At 42.0% G+C, this 25,811-nt stretch overlaps 1 protein-coding gene across 1 annotated transcript in view; it reads right to left on the reverse strand.

The window, feature by feature from the left end:
• The window catches only part of FGD5 (FYVE, RhoGEF and PH domain containing 5), a 64,790-nt gene that overhangs the window by 6,471 nt on the left and 32,508 nt on the right, over positions 1-25,811 (reverse strand). Inside the window, exons 6-16 of the mRNA XM_010003366.1 lie at positions 24,500-24,654; positions 22,448-22,604; positions 20,540-20,627; positions 17,556-17,606; positions 15,999-16,057; positions 11,187-11,258; positions 10,811-10,879; positions 6,598-6,681; positions 4,615-4,694; positions 1,761-1,860; positions 808-945 (exon numbers count right to left, since the gene is read on the reverse strand). Of these exons, the coding sequence (XP_010001668.1) occupies positions 808-945; positions 1,761-1,860; positions 4,615-4,694; positions 6,598-6,681; positions 10,811-10,879; positions 11,187-11,258; positions 15,999-16,057; positions 17,556-17,606; positions 20,540-20,627; positions 22,448-22,604; positions 24,500-24,654 (1,053 nt within the window). The remainder of the gene's footprint in view (positions 1-807; positions 946-1,760; positions 1,861-4,614; positions 4,695-6,597; positions 6,682-10,810; positions 10,880-11,186; positions 11,259-15,998; positions 16,058-17,555; positions 17,607-20,539; positions 20,628-22,447; positions 22,605-24,499; positions 24,655-25,811) is intronic.

Here is a 25,811-nt window from a genome sequence, read left to right on the forward strand (position 1 = left end):
CAGGAATCTTCCCTAATGCTGAATCACAGAAATACCACTTTAATATTACTTCTGTTTTCATAACTTTGTTAGTAACATTTTTCCCACTATCTCTGTGTAGGTACAGATTGATTTTTCTCTGTGGATCAAGTAAATGCTTTTTTATACTAGCAAAAATATTGGTAGTTTGATTAAAAAAAAAATAAAAATCAGTGAGGCTAAAAGGCAGCCATGGTTTAAAACTGGACTGCAGGATTATTTGTATTAACAAATTTATACAGTCAGTGCTAAAGGGACAAAACCAAGGCAGTTTATATTCCATTTGCTTTAGGGCAAAAGGTAGCAGCTTTTCACTGCAGCATAGAGGAAACCCCCTTTGGTCAGGCACCCAGCTGTGCTCTATTTGTGAGTTTCTTCCCTTCTGGAAGCTAACTTCTCAAGCTGTTCCTAGGGTCAGGACATGGATGCACTTAGATGTGCTACTGCTCAGGGTCCAGAACACAGCCTGTATTTTTAGTGTATTGCTTCATTGTTTCTAGAGTTAGATGTTTATCATATGCAGCTGCGCTCAGCAACAATTGCCCTCCAGGCCTTCAACAGCTGGCCTTTGGGAATTAAACTGACCCTTGGGGGAAGGTTACTGTTGGAACTCCATACAATTGCCAGAATCAGTGTAAACCTAACTACCTAATTTAGCAACACACAGGTTCTGTGAGAAGTCAGATCCTAGACTTAATGTTGCCACAAGTTTGCAGAAGTTACAGGAGCGGTAGCCAGTGTCCCAGAGGTGTCAATAAAGCCTCCATGAGAAACTGGGACAGCTCTTACCTTCCCACAGGCATGGCAATGATGTCGCCTCAAAGTCAGGGTGAAGTCACAGCCACAGTTCATGCACATCATGACATGGGACACAGGTACCAAAGTAGGAGGCCTCTCACCCAAGGATATTCCAAGCCTTTCCCTTAGCTTAAATTCAACAAGAACAAATGAAGAAGCATCCACAAGTACCAAAGTCCACTCAGTTAGCCCTGCTCCATCACGTACAGTTCTCTCATTTCAGTCTACCTTCACCTGCTAAGATCCCCACATTCTCTAATTCCTAATGCACCCTGTGAGTTGCTTCAGCACTGAAAGACATGGTGCTTTTAAAGCCAGAGCCACAACAGGTAAAAATCCTGAGCCTTCTCTTTTTCCCAGCTGGACGGTCCCAGTTCTCTCAGTCTTTCCTTATGGGAGAGATCTTCCAGCACCTTCATCATCTTTGTGGCCCTTCATTGCACTTCTGTCCAAGGTTTCCATGACTCTCTTGTATTGAGGAGCCCAGCACTGGACACAGCACTGCAAGCGTGGCCTCACTGGCATTTTTTTTCCCCTGCTTGGTAAAACTAGGGTTCTATATAACATGAAACAGCGTTTTTACTTTTTGTCAGATGTATTCTTTGCTTTCTTAACAGGGAGAAGTACAACTGAAATTAATGAGATTAGAATAATGTACATAAATTGTGCAAGAACAATTAGCATATTGCTGGTGGGATTTGCACTGGCAGTGACTTCACTGTGTATATGACATTAGTATAACTACTGGGTCTTTTTTTTTTTTTCTAAATCTATGAACTTCATAGCTGTTTTTAGTTCATACACAATAGTTACCCTCTAGGACAAAAAAGTCTTCCTCCAGAAGAACTCCTATTTAAGCAAAGACCACAGAGTATATAACACTCCTCCTTTCTCTCCCTTCCCTCTTCCCCTTTCAAGCACTGAAATACTTGGCCTCCTTTTACCTCCACGCTGCTGTGGAAAGTGGAAGTGTTGGGAGCTTTGTAGTCATCTGGGATGTGTCTGCTGATGCAGCTGTACCAGTCATCCCTTTCCAAGCAAGAGCTGTGGAATGAAATACAGCAGAGCAGTCAATGCTATGCACAGCAGGGACTGAAACAAACTTTCTGGATAAAAGCTTCACATTACAAACATTTGCTTTTTCCCACTTCTGCAATGAACTGGTAATTTTCTGACAAGGAACAAAACTGAGTGTTGGACATACTCATCAGGGTGATTAGTGTAGATCCATGGTTAAGACTGTGACTTAGAAGGAACTAAAGTCCCAGAAAAATTTTCAAAGTAGTCTCTGGCTTTGCAATAAGCTGCTTAATCCTAGATCACACAGGACAATATGAAATGTCTCCTTTTGCCGTGTTTGCCCTAGCTTTTGGCACTCCAGAGCATGCAGCTTTGGCATGGGTTGCTCGAAGTAAGTGTGTTTATGCTTTTCTCTGCAGTGGGTGCTTAAGTGATGTGCATGCTGGGAAAAGCAGAAGTCTGTCACCCATGGTAGAGATGTGAATGCTCTCATTTTCCTCTAGGTCCATTGCAGAGAATCTCAAGTATCCTGGCAAGGGGCCAGGACAGCAATTTGGGAAGAAAGTTCTGCATTCCTTTAGTTGCAATTATGCATGGAGGCCAGTAGTTCTCCAAACTGGCCCCTAGATGCCCCCTTTGCACAAGGTAAAACAGGGAGCACTTTGTGCTTCCCTTCCGGTCCAGGTCTCCCAGAAAAGCAGCAGGGCTCTTTGTGCCTGTTACTTCCCAGATGCATTTGCTCTGTGACAGCCATGAGCTGTCCTGCTGTGACTTCAAACAGTGTGCTTCCTGTCCTCTGAAACTCTGCACGGCTCTAGCTGCTCCCAGCATCAGTCACAGGGGGGACCACAGTGTAGTCTCCCCTCCCCAAGTCAAACCAGCCACTCACATTAAAGACTTTGCTGTAAAAATTAGCAGTGGCATTATTGCCAGCTGCTGTTCAGCTGTGATTTCCTCACATTTCCTCATGAGGGCCGCCAGACAAGACATCTAAGAACAATTTGTTTTCTGTGATCTTAAAAAAAAAAAAAAAAAAAGAGGAAAGACAAGAAGAGAGGAAATGCCAGATTTATCACTGATCTCTGCTGCGGTATCCCTCTGCACCCTGAGCATAAGCCCTTGTCTAAAACACTAGCCCCTGTAAAATTCAACAAGCCTGGAGCAGAAATTTGAGCAGAAACTTGGAGCTTGTATCTCCACTACATATGGGACCTCTGCAAGCCAAGGGGCTGTGTTACAGGAGATCATCTCTGGCAAGAGTCACACTGCTAGTCAGTCCTTATTACCTCCAAAAGTCTTGTCAAATTACACTTTCTAAGAAATCTGGAGATGTCTCTATCTTCCAGACAAGTGCTAGAAGGAGTCCTGGTTTCAACCTTTCTCTTGCTAATCCTGTATTCGAAATTCTCTTCACTTGTAAATTAAAATATGATTTAAAAAAACAAAAGAACTCATGGCCCACATAGCGATGTAAATTAAACCTACTTTGAGAAAGGCAGACGAGGGAAAATCTGGTATTAAAAGCTTGATATCTAACTGGCCCCTTTAACCTCTTTTCTACACCATTAAGCATCTCTAGGCAGTAATCACAGGTTATTAGTGTAAAAATGGGGGAATAACACGTGTCTGCTGATGAGCAAGATAAATTATGTCAATTGGCACTGGCTTATTCATAATTAGCTATTCTGTAGTCTTCCATGAAGGCTCAGGAATTTTTGCAGGACCACTGAGGCTCAGAGAAGCTCAGGCCTTGATTCACTGTTGCCACATTCGGTCCCTGTGTGATTTTTGGACTGCCCCTCTTGTGCCAAGCTGTCAGTTATTCATATTGGCTCATATATTCTTCCTTAAGCAAATAGAGGGTCAAATTGTCACTGCAGTCTCCTGGGCAGCAGAAGACACAGTCTACACTGTGTAATTTAGGGAAGTCTGCTATGTTTCCAGCTATGCTGTAGCTGGACACTGATGGTGGGAAAGCCAGTACTTAAAAGCATTGAAGACCTTTTATTTGGGAAACTGCTAGTGTGTTATGTCTTTTGTAGTAAACTACACTTGAAAATCAAGTCAGCCACCTTTCTTCTGTATTTCTAGTTAAATTGGTTGGACAATTATGGGCTAGAAGCATTAAAAAAAAAATACAATACACTGCTAGCTTCTAATCAGAAACTAACCTACAATCTCTTTCTGACATTAGCTTGTCATCCCAGGACAAAAGATCCTGACTCCCAGTTGCAATTGGTACTAGTGCTAAAAAAAACCTCATTAGTGAAGTTTCTTTTATTAGAAAGACCCATGAGGTTTCCAGTAAGGTTTTATTTTGGCTTTGTCATTCTAGCACAATTAAATGCTCTTCTTTCTGTTGCATGGTATTACCTAATTACTGTTTTCTCTGGCAGTTCTGCAGCCCCAGTGGTATGAGGTAACAAAAGGAGATACAACAGACTTGTCACAAGGAAAAAGTGTGAAAGATAATGAAAAGGACCCAGGATTCTTAGCAAAAGATTTTGTTCTCTTTCGTTTCTCTTTAAGATGTTATAGAGCTGACTTGCAGTCTTTACTCAGCATACGAGTTGAACTGATTACACTTTATGACATTTCCATTTATAATATCTTCATTGTTTAATCAAGCACTCAGACATTTTCTGTCACAATAGCACAAACTGAAATTCAATTTTAAAAGTGAGACACCAGTTAAATCGTGGGTATTTGTTAGACTAATGTAGAGATACAGCTCTAGAATGTAACCCCCTCTGCCATTGCTGCTTGGGGGACAAGTACCTTGCTGACAGGGTTATGCAGTATTCATCACATTCAATCTTCAGGACATTTTGGGCTTTTTCCGTCACTGGGCGGCTGACCTAGAAACAAATGCCATGAACATGAATGTGGACATGAGTCAAGCTGTCCATAACCAGTACACCAGACAAGTCTCAGAGGGTCTATGATGTACCAGCTATCTGTTTCATATTTCAGTGCAAGGAGATGGGCAGGTAGAGTTCCTGTCCTTTGTATTGCTGGTGCCATGAGGGGTGCTCTCTGTTTCTATATGGTAGAGGTGCTAGAGGAAAAAAAGAATTAATTCAAAATATAAAGCATTGATTACAGTTCAGTTTTAATATGACCAGCTTAGGAGATGTTTAGTCTGACAAGTGTCAGAGCATTTTGGGCAAAAGTTTTGGGTGTTCTTGAAATGAACAGAAACAGCTTTCCCCAGACACGCATACGTTTTGCAGTGAAGCACTCAGCAAACGCGTGTCTGCAGCAAGGTTCTCGGGGCAAGGATGAATACTCAGAAGCTACAGCTCTGCTAAAACGTTTCTTCCCTGCCCTGTAGTGAATTAGTTGTCTACTAATAGCAACAATCACTTATGAGGAACATAGCTTCATGGTACTGATCTGTTGTTATTAACAAGCATCCAGGGAGACCTTGCAGCAGCCTTCCAGTACCTGAAGGGCCTACAGGAAAGCTGGGAAAGGGACTTCTTATAAGGGCTGGTAGTGACAGGACAAGGGGTGATGGGTTTAAACTGGAAGAGGGGAGATTTCAGTTATACATTAGGAAGAAATTCTTTGCTATGAGGGTGGTGAGACACAGAAACAGGTTGTCCAGGGAATCTGAGGATGCCCCATCATAGAAGTGTTCAAGACCAGGTTTGGAACAACCTGGTCTAGTGGAAGATATCTTTGCCCATAGCAAGGGGGTTGGATCTAGATGATCTTTAAGGTCCCTTCCAACCCAAACCATTCTGTGATTCTATGATCTACAATGCCAGTGACTCAGTGTTTCAAATGTACCACAAGTACTTGCTCTGCAACTCCCTTTCACTTAGTGGTAGTGTTTGGTGATTCCTACCCCAGCTGGAAACCCATCATTTGATTTATACTATTGGGTCTCTAGAGTGATCAGCCTCCCACCTTTTCAAAACACCTCAACCCACTCATGTAATTTTGCTGCAATTAATGATTAGTAATTATCATCTTGCATGTCTCTTAGATCCCCTGACTCTATAAACTTGGCACATTAGGTATAGAGCACTTATGAAGGTTCTTGTTGGGAGGTATGTAATGGATGGCTAGGTAAGAAGCAGATACCCCTCCAGCCTAAAATCTCCTGTTGCACAGGCACAGGTGACAGTGACTCTTAGGGGAAGAGTGTGAGAAAAGAGCAATTTCTGTTTCCAGTTTCTGTAACCTGCAATTTAGAAATTTACAGAAGAAGCAACTGTGTTTATATTATTGTATGTAATGGTTCCAAATATACCTTTTGTCCATAGAATTGGCTAATCACTTACTGAACCCAGTAATGCTTCTGATGAAAACAGGTAAAGAGCATATGAAAACCAGGCAAGTGAAAGGTTATGTAAATTTTGAGTGGCAGTAGTTTAAAACCAGGCAGACTAAGCCCTAGTAAATCTGTTATAGGGAACAACCATGCATCGGTTGGAGGCATGAAGAGAGAATGGACAAAATGGCATAATAAATATTTTCTGTCTCCAGTTTCATGATAATATGGTAAATCTGATTTTGGCTTATATGATTTATGCAGCCTGAGTAAGACTGTTGTACCAAGTTGCAGCCTTATAAATTATTTTTTTTTTTTGCTTTTTATTTTTCCTTCTGTCTGCTGTAAGAGACAAGGGAATTCCCTATAACAGGTCCATCCCCTTTCTCCCCTTTTTGGATATGAGACACAAACCAGCAAAGCACTAGCAGCCTACTTTGCAGCTTGAATTCCAACCTGTAATACAGATGAGGCATTACCTTCATGCCTGACACAGCCAAGGTGTTTTTCAGTCTGTATTTGCCATCCTTCTGGGGATATGTGTACAGCAGAACATCATTCATCTATATGAAGACAAAAACAAAATCAATAATTTGCAGTATGGCTTGCATTCCTGGCCATTTCTCCTGGGGGGGAGGCCCAGGACAAGCAGTAACCCAATGAACTGCTAGGACTGTTACTAGAGACAGGCCCAAGCCACACAGCCTAGATGGAGACCTGCATTTCCACAAAACTCTGGGTAGTCTGCATCCAGGACTTTGATTTTTGGCTGTTTCTAATGGCTAAGCAAGTAGATAATCAAAACTTTCTTAGTCAGCTTGGGTGCAATAGCTCCTGTTTTAAGGGCAATGCCATATTTAAGTTGGGAAGGCAGGCTTTGCATTTAGTACATGGCAAACTACCTGTTCAGGATGCTGCAGCTCTGACTCTCCCAGGGTCCCCCTGGCAGTGGAGCTCCTTTACCACATCTTCACTGGAGACCTCAACGGTGGCTATATGAATGGTATGGACAGAACAAGCACCAGGCCCAGTGGTTTCCTGCATCCTCCTGCTGCACTATCCCCTGAAGCAGTGAGGACTGTGCCAGGACAAAAACTGATCTTACAATGCCTCAGGAATCTGTGGTAGATCAACGGCTGTAACTCCTGGGGAGTTCCTGGAAGCTTCCTGTTTGCCAAAAAATGTTTGAATAATTTGGATCCCCAAACTGCTCAGATACTGATATGGGAGCAAATATTCCTAGTCTGCACTGCTCCACACACATAAATAGTTGATAACACAGAGAAAGGAGGATATGTATGTTGTTTTTTTTTTTTTCTGTAACTACTTTTATTTTTGCTCCTTTAATTTTATAATCCTCTCTGTTGTGATGGGAGCCCAGTAACATAGGAGTCAGTGCAAGTTTTCTAACCTGCAGTGTCCATATTTATTGATCCAAACAGGTTCATCTGTGTCCTGCTGACCCACTGACATCCATATGTAATGTACTCTCTGTCTTTTTAAGAAGCCCCTACCACGTGTTTTGTTTTTCTGAATGTTTTAAAGGATATTTCATTATGATGCTTGTGTTGCTCTATTCAAGTCTGTGTTAAACATCCCCTGAGTGTCAGTGGAGCAGCCTGAGTGTGTGCTGGGGATGTATTTTCTAAGCTCTGACTCCAAAACCTCCTGTACTTCATCCCTGCCAGGTAAAGCATAAACAGTTTCCCATTTGATAGTACCTTCCCTCATCTCACTTAAACACAAGCAGCCATTGTAGAGAAATTCTTGGAAGGGTCAGATAAGAGACAATATCTAAGTTGCAAAGTCCTGTGGTTGGGGGGGCAGTCAGGGGTCCTGCCAGTGTCAGCAGCCCACACTGTGCTGCAAAGGGGCCCCAACATCCTTGTAAACAGAGACTGGACTCAGGAAACAGGCGCACAGCAGAACTCACCAAACATCCTGCCAGGAAACCCCAGATTCAACAATACCAGCAGGCTGCACAAAACGGCCAGCTCCAGTAACCTGGTGATGCACCCAACATGAACTCCAGAAAGATGCTCACACCAAAAGCCCCCAAATGCTTTCTCTGGTCTGCATGGGCTGCACAGGGATGTACAGTGCTCCCTAAGGAGACTGGTGCAGTTAGGATGCTCTTTGCCAAGATGAAAATACTTTGCCATAGCTGTGCAGTAGTTGTATTAATGTATCCACAGGCTGAACAGTCCCATTAAGCAATGCATGAGTGGTGGTGGCACAACAGAGAATCCACAGCATTAGCAGTGACAAGCAGATAATGCAAATCTATTCAGGTGTTAATGCAGGAATTACCATGTTCTGTGCTTTTCTGCAATTTCACCATACATAGCAGTGCTCTGCTGCTACCTGAGGATCTTTCAGGGTAGAGGAGACCAAGTAAAAAAAAATATTTGCCAATAAGCTTCAAACTGTTTCCAAGATCCAATCACGCCTGTCCTGTCCCAACAGGAGACATAATACAAAAAGCCTGAGGTGGTGGCAAGTTCAGTGGGTTAGAGCAGGAGAGAAGCCAGTTTGATACGTCTCTTGGCTGTTGGAAGTGATCACTGTGTTTTAGTCTAGCTCCACCACATACTTTTCATCACAGCACATTTGGTCAGTTTGCCTTTCTGATTGAAAGGAAGAACAGAATGCTGTTTCTGAACACTGAGCATCTGTTTACAACAGGGCATTGGCTACTGTAATGTCTCCAGCTGCCAAAAGACACTTCTCTCTTTGCAGTTAACATCCGTGTTTGAGCTGCTGAACTCCCCTTGAAATCAAAAATAGTTTCTAAACTAGAAAGTGCCAGAAACTAATGTCTGTGCTTGCTTTCTTCTAGTAACAGTTTCAGCCTCTTGAGCCTTTCAAGCTGATACAACCATTTGGACTACTTGAAATTTATTTCAGTTTAATGCAAGTTTAAATTACTGTTCTCTCAATGTTTATTGCCAACTTGATTTCTGATCTTCCTTTTAAATAATTTCTATCAGTTTTAATGGCTAGGTTTGTGACACTTCAGTATTTGCCATAATAGAAGATTAGGATAGCAGTTATGAACACACTTGAAGCCAAAATAGTACCACCTTCTTGGAACCTGGTCCCAGCTTTATCCACAACTTAAAATTTTGTTTTTAACACTAGCAAAGGCATTGCTTCAGAAGAGAGATCAGTAAGGAAGCAAGTATCAGTAGGCTTCATAGTTGCTGCTGTTGAGAACAGTTTCTTAAGACCAGCTCCTGGAGGTTCAGGTAGGACCATTTTCCCTTGGCTGTAACAAAGTAATGATTTTGACATTTACTGCTGCTGTCACAATCCATTTATGCTGACTCAGTAAAACAGCACTGCAGCAATCACATATTTGAAGATCTGGGTGAAATCCATCACTTTCAGTACATGGAAGTCTGAATTTTCACAGAAACCAATAAAGCCATCAGAAAAGTGCAGTGCCAGCACTGTGTCCCATTAAATCTGATCTTTGATTATGACTGCAATAAATGACTAAAGAAGCAAAGAAGCTTGTGCATCCACTCATACACAAATAGGAAGTATTAATAAAAGGGAGAAATAAGAAGAATTAATGGCAAAATGTATGACTTCTGCAATAAGCCATCTCTCCTCCTTACAATGGTCCCAGAGTGAAAATTTGTCAACACTTACAGAGGCTACAGCAAATACATATTCCAGGCACATAAGCCATTTATTTTAAAATAAGTGGTGTGAACAGTACTTTAATAGCAGCAGTAATGCTCAGTTGTTTATGGCTCTTTCCTGAGAAGGAGCTCTAAAGAATTTTTCAAATATTAACAGGTAAGCAGGTAAAAAAACCTCTGAAGACACAGGTATCTTCCCCTTCATACCAATAGGTGCATAAAAATTCCTGTGGTTACATACACAATGATGAGCTGCCTGAAAAGTTGAGAATGGAGCTTAGGAGCCTGGAGTCTCACATACTCTTAACTGTTCAGTGTAGTGTGTAATGTGAAACAGAAAGTGTGTTAATAGCATATTTCCAAAACAATTATTTTTCATCTGTTTTGATTTGCGAATACTTGCAGTTTTTGCATTAGGGTTGTGGACCCTTGTGGACAGTGTTCCAGCCAACTGCTGAAAGGTTCATTTTTCTTAGAAGAATTTTGCAAATCATCATTGAAAACGGTTGCTCTAACCAGCAGGAAGCTGGAGGTGTGTGCTCAGAGGGACTATAGTAAGGTAATGCATACAATGGTCAGGTAACTTCCATAAATGTGGACAGCAGGCACTAAAATCTGGTCCTTGAGCTTCTAAGATGCAAAGGTCTCCCAAGTGAGTCCAAAAAAGCTTTCATAAACTTTAGCAGTAGAGTGTTCTCTCTTGCTTCTAATCAGATCTCCTAAGGCCTTAGGGCTGAACTTTAGAGTGTGAAACTTAAATGCTGAAAGTATTCAGGAGCTCCTGTCCTGTTGATCACCTTGGAAACTTTCATTGCTTTGCAGGATTTCGGCTTAGCTATGCCACAACTGGAGGGCTGCATAGCCTGCAGGGCCAATGGGACATGAGTGGAAACAGTTGCAGCCCTGTTTGCAGCAGAAACTGGCTCACCATGTCACTGCTGACAGTCAAATAACTTGCAGTCTGAAAACTCCTGCTGGGTTTCGGAGCTGCATGTGAGCAGAAGACGAAAGAGACACAGTAAAAGTATAAAAGTAATCTTACCAAGAACAAATGCCGAGGGTGCCTGTTTTTGCCAGAGACTTTCATCAGTGTTCCCTCTTTTACAAAGACCTGAAGGAGAAACAGCAAATTGTAATCCTGAGACTTGTTTTATTCTGAATCTTACTGAGAAAAGAGAATGTATCTCCTGGGGAAAGAGCTTCCCTAACTGCTTTTGGCAGCACAGGAAGAGCCTGAGGCTTTCAGCACATATCACTGACAGAGTGATGGGTTTTTACATAAAATCAGTGCTCCAGCTCTTGTTACAGTGCTCAGTAAGTAACACCTGTAGACATGAAATCTGGCCATCCAAACCATCAGAGAGAGAGCTGGCCAGAAACAATGTCCTTAACAGCATAGGTCTGCCTGCAGCACTCACCCTTCCTGGCTGGAGGAGGCCACTCTGCCCTCTCACACTGTGCTCAATGTGTACCAGCTTCTGCAAGTTTTCCTGGGGGAGAGAAACAGTGTTTAGGAGACTATTCTTTAGACAAGAGGCAAACCCTCCCTCTTCTGTCTTCACTGTTTTTTTGTTGTTGGTTTTTTTTTTGTTTTTTTTTTTTCTCTAAAAGTGGAAGTACAGAATTAGGTTTCAGAGAAAACTGAGCACAGGGGTTTTACACCCAGAAAGTTGTCTTCCAGGCTTAAAGGTTTTCTAAAACCTCACTGCTAGCATTTCACATCTTCTACAGTCCTAGTACCTCTGCTCCCTCAGCTCGCCTTCAGAAGGGCCTGCTAACTCACTGTTTATACACAGGCCTCTTTGCCAACTTTCTTGCTCTGGAAACTAATAAACTGGAAGCAGAGACAGCATCTGCTCCAAAGGCCTGTGTATTATTGGCATGACACAGATTATCCAAAGCATGCTTTGATACTGTAAAACTGTTACTAGGAATATCTAGAGGTTTATATTTGTGATAGTTGATTATTGGCTTTGCAACATGGGTTTTAGAAGGTTAACTAGTAAGCAGGCAATGAAGCTGCATCTCTCTTTAAGATTAATCTAAGCCTATGCTCTCATAAAAATATGGTATTGGATGAATATACAAAGAGGATGAAGGGTTGTCTGTATCTTTGCAATATTGTTGGAGTCTTTTCAAATCCCCTTCCACTTAGCAGGTGAAGCTGCTAAAACCAAGGCTAGTACATAGGATTCAGCTGTTTTTATCTAGTCAGAACAGCAGAATGGGCTGCACAGCAGCAATGAGTCATCGCTGAAATGTGTCTAAAAACTAGTAGTCTCTTGTCTGTGTTGGCTATGACAGATAATGGTCTGTTTTCCTGTGCTGCACTGACTGGCGTTAAGATACCCTTGGGCTTGCTTAGACTCGATTAGATTGTACAGTGTATCTATGTGATAGAGAGCAGGGCTGTCTACAGAATCTGCTAATTAAGAAAGCTATCACAAATACCAGAAGGAGCGCATCCATGTCAACACAATGGTCTATCAAGGCTAATTAGCTTGGATTTCAGGTAACATAATTAATGTACCTATCTCAGCTTGCTTTTTGAGATAAGCTTGAAATATCTGTGTATGTGAGTGCTCTGATGAAATACTACATTTGCCTAGCATGATACTAAGCTAAGATGTTCTTAATAAGCAACTGCATATCAGACATATGGAAACACCTACAAACCTTGCACAGGGCTGGTCACTGACATGCAACATAACTGGCAGTTGACACATTTTTAAGAATTTCAGCTGTCAGGTATCTCTTTTTCAATGCAGGAAGTAACCAGTGGAATTTTTCAGATAATTTCTAAAATTTTATAGGCCAGCAGAAGGGAAAAAGAATGTATAAACTAATAGCACAGGAAATACCAGGGATCATGGGGCAACTGATAGCCCTTCCCATCACTAAAGTGTATTTTAGCCCTAGCAAAACGTGTCAAATTAGCACAATGGAAAACAGCTCTTCATCCTCAGAAAAGGCAGTGCTCTCCTGTGGGCACATTCATAGCCAGTGCTAGTACTAATAACTGGAGTTTCTACCAGGGTGAGAGGAGAAGTTGCTGTGGTTCAGATACACCTCAGCTTTTCTCAGGATTGCTGGCAGAGGCTGCTTTTGTAACGCTGAGGTTTGCAGTATGGACACATGTTCTCCAGGAAATGGACAGAAATGTATCAAACTCATTTCCTGTAGGAAGTGAAGCAGCCATCACATGTGAAGGACAGAGATGTATCTGGGAATGTGGGCAGCTGAGGGAAGTACAGTTTTCCTACAGTTCCTGTAAAATTCCCTGCTTATAGTTTTCTTCATTCTCCTTAAAACTATTATAATTCTCCCTTCAAATATCTGTCACAAGATATAACTGTAAAATTAAAACCAAACTCCACCCAACTAGTACTGCAGATGTGGATGGCTGAAATCCTTATCTGGCCATTTTGGCAGTGAAATGCAGCTTCCATCATATTAACATTGTCTGTGCAGGAGGAACATCCTCCCAAGGAATTCACCAGCTGGTAAAACAGCAACAATGCTTTTTAGCTCTGAGCATATCGGGGTCTCTAACAGACTGTAGAAGTCCAGAGAGCAATACAAACCCTGCTTAGTTCAAGTAGTGAATGTCTCCCATGTGGTGATGGTGAGCTTTATGCCTATTTGCACATCTGTAAATTGCGAATAATATTTTCCTATTTGATGACAATGCTGAGGAGGTTGTTAATATCAACATGTGTCTGAAAATCCTGGGTTAATAGTTCCCAGGGGGAAACTGCTAGAGTGTTACTCTCACAAAAAAAAAAAAAAAAAAAAAAAAAAAAAGATAAAAAAAATCTCTTTTTCCTCATCACTGTCCCCATTGCTATAACTGGTCTTCTGATCTTTTGCTTCTGAATCAAAGCTATGCAGAGGTATATATCACAAAGGATAGGGCTACAATATTACCCTGAATAACCATAGATATACATATATCAATACTGAATCCTTGATATTCTGCAGAAAATGTAGATCATAATTCAATGCTCCTGACAGATTTTTGGAGTGTACTTTGATGAGCTGATAAGCGGCAGCAGAAATCTTCCCCCTTCCAGGTACATACCAACTCTAAATTATTGCTTAGAAGTTCAACCATGGACATGGCAAGTTATTAATGCTGTATCTTGAGTGGCATTGTTCAGTTTGTTCTGTAATTAGAGTATCATCTTAAATCTCTGCATTTTTTTTAAGATTAGAAAGAAAATACCTGCTGGTTGTGGCTTTTCTGGTGGGATATTAATTCAGGAGGGCAACATCTGATTTAGCAGAATATTGAACTTTGATTCTCATGAACCTGCAGCTTTACAAAACCCACAGGATTTACACAGATGGGAAAGAAGGAAATTTTCTTTCATCTCCTCTGGGCCACAGTTTTAAAAAGAACAGATGTGCTCTGATGATTTGATAAAAGACGAAGTGTGAAAAAAGTCTATGTGGAATTTTTTATTAAATTGTTCCAAAACAGACATTATTAATAGCAATTCTTATATGGTCTGTGACATCTGTAAAACTCATTCAATACAGTGATGTTCTTCAAATTAGAACAGGGCTTACTGGAGCTTAAATCATTGCAAAACAGCAAATTTGTACTGGCTACTTTTGAGTACTTCTAACTTCACAAAAATATTCATACAAATCTCCCATAGATCTGAGTGAAATCTAAGGAAGCAGAGGTACCACAAAAAGATGTGACCATGCTCTCTTAAGAACAGAGTTCTTACAGTTCTCGACCTATAATACAGATATTTCTAAATATCTGAGCTTACTGTATAAACTCTTCCTAAGATCTTGGTTTTATGACAAGATATTTGTTATTTTGGTATGAAGAATGCTTTAAGAATGGAAAGCTATTATTGTAAATTCTTTGCCTGAAGAGAAAGAAAATCAGAATCAAACCTGTTGACAATTTTGATCAGTAAGTCCACAGTTTCAGTGTAATTCTCTAGAGGGGACAGATGGCATTTCATTTTATGGTAACTCTGTGAGAGTGAGACCACATCTTCCCTGCAATCTACATCTGTTTTTTCTTGGTAATGGAGTAGTCTTTATGTAGTAATTGACTGCTGGTTATTGCTGTTAATGCTGATCAATATTAGCCTATATGAACATAATTGCGTCCATGCATCTTGCTTTTCTGATATGCTGCTTTCTCTCTCTTTTCCTTCTTCACTTTTCTTTGACTGTAATGCAACTACCATTTCATCTGCAAAAACTTCCCTCACAACTTCTGTCCCCATCCTATCTGCTATGGCTCATGACAAAATGGTTTGTCCTGGTACCCAAAGTATGTTCAACTAAAGCTGAGAGTAAGCAACCCAAGAGATCAGTGTAGCTGACAGCCTACACTCAGCAAGTGCTCGGTGTGCTGCTTTCTTTACACGTGATTCCTGTTTGGAACTTTTCCTTAGCAATCAGGAGGAATTATAAAAAAAACCACAAGAAACAAACAAACCCCACAACAACAACAAAAAACCACAACAAAAACACCTGCTGTCTTTAGGATGAAGGTTTGAAGGTTTTTGAGTTGTTACAGAGTCACATCAACACAGTGAATGGGCTGATGTTATTGTATGAAGGGGGAATGTGTTCTGAGGAACATGTGCCAGGGTGGGGGTGGGGATGTTGAGAAGCTTGGAGGAGAAAAGCAGAAATGGATTTAAATCAAATTAATAGGTCCAAGCTATTTAAAGTTAGCACTGAGTGAATATACAGATCTGAATTTTGAGTTTTGAACTTAAAAGCCTTGAACTTCAGAATGCTCAAAATCTTTATCTTTTGTCATGGCTTGAGATCTATTCTTCTGAAGTAAAATGGGATTCCAGATTTGTGGAAAAACTATGTAAATGAGCTCAGCATGTCTCTCTGATAGTACATTTGTGATATCTTCAACATTTCATATCTAAAAACATGTCAGGTTAGAAACAAACCAATGAAAAGTCCCATCTCTCATTTCACTGCTCCACATACTATTTCCACAACCCCAAGAGGGAATAAACCTTGTGCTCCTTGCCACAGTGACTGACAGCCTGCACAGTTGTGCAAAGGGGCGTAGACCTACTCCATATCTGGAGTACTGTAAACCAGATCTGTATAAACCCTTGAGTCTCACCCTGGAGCAGGCATCAGAATTTAGGAGAGATATGTATTCACTTCAGCAGATGTGTAGAAAAGACACAGCTGATTTGGAGAGCAGGTGTCATGTGAGGACTCACCGCTTGGAGCATGCTGTCGTTGGCTCGGTCTGTGATTTCAGAAACAACGAATAAGGCAGCTGAGGGGTAGAGGAAAACAAACACCATAAATCACATCACAGAGTAGGAAAATAACCTGAAGCCTGTTGGCAAGGGCATAATTAAAAAAAGCAAACAATATCCCTAGCAGCAGTTTATTTAACTTATTTGGCACCTTTGGAAGGCATCTGCCCAGCAAACTGAAGACAGTTCCCCTTCCCTTCATCATTCTTGTGTGGGAAACTCTGCATGAGATTTTGCAGACCCAAGAGAGCTCATGAGGGCCCTTTTAAACACCGAGCATGGCACAGAATATTTTTGTGATGTTTTTTATTTGCAGATTTTTGGCAATTGGAGCTTGTGGTAGAGAGAGATTAATGTAACCCAGCTTTAGGCATCCAAACGCATGGCAGTCTGAGGTGATCTGTTTCCCCCTAATGCGGAGAGAGGGGGCAGGACACCCCTTTCTGACAGAATTGTATATGAAGTGCTGACATGAATTAACACCTGGATTCTTCATAGCAAATAGCCAGGGCATGTTTGCTGTCTCTGAGAGCAGTGGCATAACACGGCTCAGGTCTTTCTCTCAATTCTCTTACCCTGTGGAACAGGGCATCCTATCTGTTTCTGGGCATCATCTGGGAGCTCATTTGCCATTGCTGGCCAGAAAAGTGACAGGCATGTGCAAACCACAAACAAAATAGGCAATTGTGACCACAGAGCTTGAGTGTCTGCCCTGGCCTTGCCTTGTTTGAATTATTGGTATAGCTCTAGTCCCACTGTCAGTGACTGGAGTCCTGAAGCTTGCACAAGACTGTACTCTTGGCCAGAACAACCTTTAGTCAGTTGCAGACCTTATTGCTGGGAGTTGGTTTGGATTCATGCTCCGTGTAACAGAGAGGTGAACTGGTTTCATTAAAGCAGTGTTACTCCTTACTTTAGCCTTTAGCTTACTGAGGCCACAGCTAAACCTAGCTTTGACTTCAGTGGGAGTAAGAAACTTCTACTATATCCGTCTGATGGGATGGGAAGGGTGGTGTTAGCAGCTGAACATCTGGATTTGTTCTTGGTTTTGCAGAACTGATTTATTTTCAAGTTCACTTAGGCTTTAGGAATACAGAAACAATTGAAACCTCCTAGGTTTCTCCAGAATTCAGAGCCATGCCATAGATAGTGGTACACAAATAAGCAGGTGGAGCCATGCCAATTGACTTTACAATGACCAGGCCAAATATGGACAGAGCTAAAGAGGACTAGGACTTTCCTGAGGACTGGGGCAGGACTAGAGTATCTGTACCACACTTGTATAGATGATACTTTGATGATATATTCTTCTGTAAGTTCACTGTGTCAAAACTATGGGAGGCCCACATGTTTCAATGTATAAATTAGCAATCAGTTGTTACAGATCTTTCATCTACCCTGTTAACACAAACTCTTGAAAAGAATCCTCTTCCATATATTACCGGTATATATCCTGTACTTCTTTAGAAGCAGAGTTATAAAAGCAGAATTGTTGTACCACCCCTTTCATTTTACCTTGTGTAGCTTCATACTCTGTAGAATCAGGGCAAAGATTATTCAAGTAATCTGTAGAAAATAACCAAACCAACACAGACATCCAGTAATCAGAATACAGATCAACGTAATTATAGTGTTATTACCTAAAACATAAAATGCTAAAAATAGAATGGGTTGTGTTGGAAGGGACCTTAAAGATCATAATCTAGTCCAACCCCCCCCCCCCTGCCATGGGAAGGGACAGCTGATTGAGTTGCTTAAAGCCCTGTCCAGCCTGACCTTGAACACTTCCATGGGACAGTAATGTCCCATCTCACTTTGTTCCCAAATAGATTAAGTGTGTATAGCCTCTTTCCAAAACAAAACTCATCTTTGACTGCATTCTACTTTGAGAATCATTACAAGAGCATTGATACAGATTTGGACTAATCACATAACTTAGCAGTATAAAACTAATGAACTGAGAGTGACAAAAATATTTCCTTGTTTCTCAGCCAAGAGAATTGCTGAGTAACACCACTTTACAAATAATTGTTTTTCTGATGAATTCTGTTTTCCCATCTGAATGATTCGTATTGGCTGTGTAAAGACTGATTTTCTGTATTCAATGAATTATATGCATTTTATAGACACAGGAAGGAGACTCTGGTTCTGTACATGCAGAGTTCAATTATTACGACTGAACTCAATCACATTCTCAAAATAGTTCTGTAAAAGTCACACAATAGGACTTATATTTGCGGGAAACATATCTGGATTATATAAAAAACTTTTACCTGTTAGTTTTATTTGAACTACTTGCCTTGAATAATCTGTTTTTTGTCTGTGTCTTTATGCAACTAGTATATGAGAGCCGCCATTTTAAAAAGCCTAATCCTGAAATACTTGGTTCTTATCTTTCCGATTAATTCGGACTCCTAAATTCTGCATTGCGGAACTGGGCCTCTGTGCTGAGGATGGTGCTGGCATGAGTATTTGTTTCCTTGAAAGTCCTATCCATGTGCATTTCTCTTTCTAGTGCTGTGTCTTCCTTGGTGTCCTGAAATCTAGCTGGCTTTACATGGATTTAGGAAATCCTTTGCCTGTACTCAGGCAGGAAGGGGTTGTGTGGTGTTACCAGGAAATATTTAGCATTCCTTTTCATAGCTGAGAAGCTCTGTCCCTGGCTATGGACATTTAACTGAGTGGGCAACTCCTTTTGGCTGTACTGCAGTAATTGGTTACCAATGTCCTAATAAAATACCCCTCCTTATGTGGTACAAACTGCCAGTTACGAACACACAACTACACCTGTGTATTTCAACTTTTTTATGCTGTCTAGAGAATCTGAAGCTTCACTATTCCAGACCCACTCTGCCCTAGCCCTAGCTTAGGGCCTGGTTTCTTGAGGTGAAGAACTGAAGCAGTAAACCTGTTTTCCAGAATATCTTAATCCAGAATTTACTGCAGTATACACAAAAGCTTTCATTTTCCCAGTTAGTGCCAGTACCTGAGACAAGTTGAAGCTCAAGTTGCTTCAAGCATAGGTGAAATCCAGTCACTGGAGATGCACCAAAACCCTTCCAGCTCTCTCACAAAATTCCACACTTCATGTTTGCAATTAACCTTCTGGACCACAAAAATGGGCAGAGTAAAGGGAGCGTATTGGAGGTATTTCTGACAGGCACATGCCAGGTCTGTTTTTTTAAAGAAAGTATTTGTGTGCATGCACTAAGAACACCGTAAGGTGTGAGACTATGAAGTACTGCAACTCTCAGGTCTTGAAATTTGTCCTTGGTGTAGACACAGCCAGAGGGGGAAGTAAGTCAGACAGAAAAAAAAAGTCCTGCTGTTGGCATCGGGTATTCATTTGTATTGCTCGTACTGAAAAAGCAAAGCCAGCTGTGAATAATGAGTTGCATCCTTGATCAAAGTGTCTGGAACAGAAGAAACTGCTGCTAATCTGTGCTGTGAATAAAAATTTCATATGGTCACTTTGTTCTGCTGCATTTATAGGAGTCCCTGCTAATATGCTGTGCCTTTCATTGGCTGTTGAGTATAGGCGGTTTATGGCTTCCTTCTTCCTGACACACACATCCACTTATCTTGCATCCCTCTCCACCCACACATACACATACTCTCAAAGCATGTATCTGTCTTTATGTCTATGGATTCCTGTTGGGTTTTTTGTGTTCTCATCTAAGTTACTTGACAAGACTGAGATTTATTGTTACATTTCACTATTTCCTTCCCCAACCAGTTCATCAGCTGCAAACCTAAACTTCCCAGCTCTTTCTGGGGGCCACATCCTACTCCAGAAATCTAGCAGATTTGCTGTGTCTTGCAGAGAATGAGCCACCAGAAGGAACACACTTCCCCTTGGAGAGACCCCAAGCAAAAAATATATATACATATATACGGTCCTCATTGTAAAGGGAAGGTCTTCCTGTAAATGTAAAATCTGTACTGTTAACATAAATTTGAATATTTGCCTTCTACAATGCAGAGAAATTGGACTGGGATTTTGACTCAATCTTATCACTAGCCTTAGGTGTACTGTACATAGGGTTTAGGGAGCAGTACTGGGCAAAACTGCTTTGTTGATGGAGAAGGAGGAGATGGTGCTCTCCACTGTCATACAGGATGGAGTACAGAGTCTCCTTGCTCGGGACTACTGTCCCCTACTGTCTCTGATAATTGCTCTTGACATAAATAAAATCTGTTTGCTGGCAGTGAGATAGAACTCCACCTTTCCTAATTCACAGAAGGAAAAAGCCAAGAAGGAATGGCTAAAAGCAGCTGACTTTATACTTTTTTGGGACCATCACCATGGTTGTGCTGAAGAGGTGCCTGCTCCTTCACAGGCTTCCTAATGTTTCCTAAATCCTGTACTAAGCTTACTGAAGTTCCCAGGAAATCCCACAGGATTGAGCCCTATTTTAGCTGCCTTGGCATCATCACAAGGCACGGTGGAAGCACGGAAAATTACTCCATGGAATACCTTTAAGAATGGTTTCACTGACCTGTAAGCAGCACATGATACTGGAAGACACGCTGCACTACTTTCAAAAGCTGGTGTTTCAGAGTCTGAGGGCTCCCACCAGAGCTCTGCTGTCCTCAATGGAAGGGAAAGGAAACACAAAGATCAGGCATGTGTGAGCTCTGCAGCAGACTATCGTCTCTACCTGGTTTGTATTATGACATTTTGCTACAGTTGCATGCACAATATTGTTGAACCATTCCCAATTTATCCAGCTTGCTAAGGGTTATTTTCTTTGTGACTATAGAGAAGTACTATGGACAGTTTATTTCCTGTGGCATCATTCACCAATAGTTTGGACTCAGAAGTGGGAGGAAAGCTAATACCATTTAGAAGGTAAAGGTTGGATAAAGATTTCAGGGGGGAATTTGAAGACAGAGGTATAAGATCTCAATGAAGCTTGTCATAATTATTCCTTTTTTGGACTGGAAAGTTTCTTCTCCCTGCAACTTCTTAGTATCTTATTTCAATACATGGAATTGAGCAAAATGCAGCAAAGGATCTCCCTGTGTGCAAGAGGGCAAGAAGTTACAGATCTCACTGATTCTGGGGCAAAATCCTGCTGATCTCATCATAGGAAAAGCCTCATGTGCTTTCTTAGAAGTAAGAGTTAATCATTAGGGTTGATAGTTACGACAGAAGTGCATAAGCATGTGGCTGGGAAGAAAGCTGGGATACAGGCTCTCAGTAGAAAGCCTGCATTTGTCAAGTTGATGTTCAGAGCAGTATGAGCCATCAGAGCTCCCCTCAGTTGCTAACAGGAAACAATTGTGGTGACTGCAAGGTATCTGTTTGTAAATGCTGACTTTAGGATGTCTTTTGAAATTGTTATCTTTAATATTTCACACATGCTGCAGTGAAAAATAAAACCCATAACGCATAGAGCTGGCATTCTAAATAACCTTTAAGATCCAATCACTAATTTATCCTTACAGTGCCTCAACCACCCCTGCAAAAGTTGTTATTTCTCTTACTGCATGAAGATAATAAGAAACCAGGATTCTAGACCCACAATAAAGCAGCATAGTTTTTAGCCATTTTAGCTCAATAGAGTCAGGGTAGCCCAACTTAACTTTCCCATCCACATACAGGTTTTGGACTGATGTGAAGTGGCCACACTGCCAGTACTTCACAATGTAATCAGCAGTAATGGAATTTGTGTCACCTTGATGATTTTTCAATTATTCAGCACAGATGACTGAGTTAACACAACTAGAAAATATGTGCTTCCTGCCACAGGGCCACAGGTTATGGTCCTAGAGGTTACAGACCACTCAGGGAGTCTAGATGAGTTGAACCCTGTATATGTCTTGCCAGTGGAGTTTGTGTCTTCCTGTTCGAGTCAGTGTTGCCTGTCACAACATCCTCTCCAAACAGAGGAAGCAGTTAACAGACATTTTAGAATGCAAAGAAAGGCAATTGTACAGATATTGTGGGTTGATTGCTGCCAACAGCTAAGCACTTATGCAGGCTAACCCTCACTTCATCCTGGTCAGACCAAATACAAAAGAAAGGATGTAAAATGCAATGAAAGAAGGCAAGATATTAAAATATGGTGATAGTAATAAAGTCTTAACACATCCTCAAGGAGCTTGATAAATTATTATGTGACTGGTAAACTACTCTAGTAAGTTAATATATTTCAGCAAAATAAAGTCACAGATCTGTAGATTCACAAACACACATTTGTATGCATGCATGGGGGTGTGGGCAACAGATGCACAACACACAAGTGAACATCTCACTTCAGCCTGGGTACTAGGACATGTGAGGAGAGCTCTTCTCCCATCTTCCCCTGTGTAAATACTGGTGGAGTTGCAGAAAAAAATCTGAGTAAGCCCTGTTGCACAACCATGCATTAGTACAGGTAAAAATGGTATGGTAGCCTTACCTCAAACTCCTGAATTACAGTAGTCATTTGGGAATATTTAAGGCAGGTTTCATCTAGCAAAGCCAAATTCCTATCAAACTGCATAATGTATGCCATGTGGTGATTCAGCCTTGATTTTCTGGAGAGGAAAATGTCAGCAACTTTCTGGTGTTCTTCCCTAAGGTCACAGAAAGAAAAGAAGCTGCAGTTAAATAAATAAAAATTAAAGAAGAGCCACATTTGCTTCTTTCTTGCTATGTTAGACTCACAGTGGCTAAGGACATTGTGCAGCTGAAGCCTAGGTGAAATGGCAGGAGGGAGGGAGTGCTTCTCTGAAATACTGGACAACAAAATAGGCTGCTGTGGAATGGGCACCATAAGGGGCTGATCCTTTGGCTGTGCCTTTGCGGTAGCAGCACTGTGTGTCTGTAGTGGGTAGAACACAGCTGTGTCCTCTCTAGACAGAGCTGCTGCTTCTCTAAACAGACCTTCTGGCTGCTGCAGTGCTTTGAGCTCTGCTTGTGGGGGACAATATTACATCTTCAGTTGTAATATCTTCAGCTCTCCTTCATTGCCCCCATCTCAGCACTGCTCCACAGCCATCTGTCTCTGCACCCAGTTGCACAGTATTGAAATTTTTACAGAAGCAGTACAGGAACAGGACAAAATGTGAGACTGCAAATGAGTAATCATAGTTAAATGAGGAACATGAGTTCTGGGGATGTCAGGGCAACAGAGTGTTGGGGAACTGCAGGCACAGGGTAGTACTTACTGGAAGGTTCAAGAGTGGTGATGACCTGGGAACCTGTATAAGCACTCCCCTGGGCCATTTGTCATTCTGTTGTGCTGGCAGCATTTCCAGAACAGTCCTCTTTTTTTTTCCCCAGTGCCACAGATTAGTTCTGGAGAGAATCTTAGGGTACTTCCCACTATGACCCTTTTGTCTTAGGGAATGGATAGCATGCTGCTGGAGTAGGGTTGTGACTTCTTTAGGACACAAGTAATTTTAAATCCTAGTTGGAAACACCACTTCTGTTTACGCTTTAAGTGTGTAAATCATAAATAATTACATTTTTAAAGTCTTTCTGCCATTTGTAACAGTCCTTTGGTGGGCACAAAGCATTATACGGTTTCCTTTAGTCTTTTCTTTCCCTGTATGCTTTGACTTCTGAAAAGTTCTCCTGATGTAATTCCGTAACTGCTCAGTGGCACTGCTGGGGTAGGATCAGCCACTGTCAGTGATACTACTCCTGGAGTCCATCACGGTTGGAGGTGTTGGGGCTGCATAATCCATCACAAGCTGTCAGAACCAGAGTAGTTCAGTCTACGCCAGGGGCTGTGGTAGGTTTAGACAGCATGGGTCTGCAGAGGTAATTTATCTCAGACATTTCTTTGTCCAGCAGCTTGACAGACTAGTAGGGCCTGGCAGCCTGACTTAGGTAAGAGGCCTTCTTGGTTCAATTAATTTTGGAACTTTATCTGTCCTAGGCATGGTTTTATTCCTTCATGGAAAGACTTAGCCCTGTGAGGATGTTTGGCTTAGGTGGAGTCCCTCAGCAGGCTGGCAGTGTCTGTCTGTCTGGAAGCCCAGCCAGCCCAGAGTCCTGCCTTGGTGCTGGGAGCCAGGGGGTGTCTCTTATCCCAGCACTATACTCTTGCCATGTAGATTTCTGTGAGCAGATGATCCGCAGGATCAGTCTGCTGTTCTGCCTCCTATGGCATGAGCCTGTGACCTTCAAGCCATGAGTGTGAAGCCACTTGGTGATGACTATGAACTGGCTTCAGAAGATAATGCCTACAAAGCAGGATGTCCTCACGGTACAATGGGGCCACTTTGGACTCATGAGCTATTCACTATGCAGACGTTTCAGTATTTGGTTTCTTAGCCTGACGAGCTCTACATTTATTTCCTGCTTGCCTACAAAATCTGAAAAAGTAGTTCAGGTTCTATTCCTTTCACCTCTGCTGAAGTCCCAGCCTCCCTACTAGTGAGGTTAAGGGAGCTCTGATGTGTTCACCCACCTGCTGTGGAGGGTAGGTTAAAGCAACCAAACCATGACATTCTGTACTTACCATTTAAGTACTCTTTCTTCCAGTTCTCCTAGGATGTCTTGGTGTAATTCTTGTATTTCTGGCAGTTCCCTTAAGCCCTGCTTAAGTTTAACTACTTCGTCTTGTTCATTTTCATCATCTTCTCCAAGCACCTTCAAGATACTTTCATAGAAATCCTGTGAACAATACAGAAATTAGGCAAACATACCATTACAGTTTCTTTACTCCTTAACTATGCCTTCTGCTGCCAAACACATCTCCTCTTCACAGGCAGTGACTGGAGAAGATCAGGCATTTAAAGCTGCCTGGACGTGGAGGCCTGATGGCAAGCCATGGCACCGGGGTGCCTGGCAGGAAGGCTGATGCTGAGCAGAGGTGTAACCACTGCTTTGCTGCTGAGGCAGGTTCCTAAACAGAGTTTCTGGCTGCCGTTGCCAGAAGCTGGCATGTTGTAACTAGATGGTTTATCTTCACAGCAGTATCTGGTGTTCCAAAGCAGCAGCCTTCATTCAATAAAACTGAAAGGGTGCGATTTCACCACAGTGATTTCCCATTCACATTCCCAGATAGTCCTGAATCTCTCTACTTCGTCCTGAAGCTCAGTCACCAGTTACCTGGTCGCAGCGCACAGGTCTTTGCTGTCCTCTGGCAAGAGACAGGCTCAGACTCTCCACACCTGCACGGCTGCATGTTTCTGATGAATGTCGGGCTAGGTCGCCATGTGTCTTCTGACCATGGCTTTGGACTGAGTGGAGACCATTGCTGGTGGTTTTCCTGGGAGGGTGAGGCCTCCAGTCGTGCTCGCCTGCCTGCAGGCCCTGCCGTGCCCTTTGAGCCCAGTTCTCCCGCTCCTGGGGCCTGTCCCAGGGGGTGTCCCTGCCCAGCCCCTTGCAGAGCGGCTGCCCCCCAGGTGCTCACTCTCCCTGCCTGGGCAGCCTCTCCCTCCTTGTGCTTTGCTGCAGTTTTTAGCCACTAAGGAAGAGTCCCCTGGTGTGATCCCAGCTCTGGAGCCCTTTGCCTTGATCTGGTGAGTAGTCCAGATCACAAGACTTACTAGAAATTAGCATCACTAGGAAAACAGCCAACTTTGATTTATGTCAGATTATGCCACGTGTTACGGATGTGCTAACACTGCGTGATGAGGAAAAAAAAAAGGAATCTGAAAGAACTGATTTCCATAAAACTTGCTGATGTGTATGAGCAACTCAATTGAGTATGTTTCACTGGGCATCCATATTTTACATTACATAGTCCACTTTAGTTTGATTAAATCAAGGTAGCTGTATTGATTTCAGCATGCTAGGGATATGCTTGGTATGATTGTGGTCCTGCT

Source organism: Chaetura pelagica, unplaced genomic scaffold, assembly GCF_000747805.2.
Source record: "Chaetura pelagica isolate M959 unplaced genomic scaffold, ChaPel_1.0 scaffold328, whole genome shotgun sequence".
NCBI lineage: Eukaryota > Metazoa > Chordata > Aves > Apodiformes > Apodidae > Chaetura > Chaetura pelagica.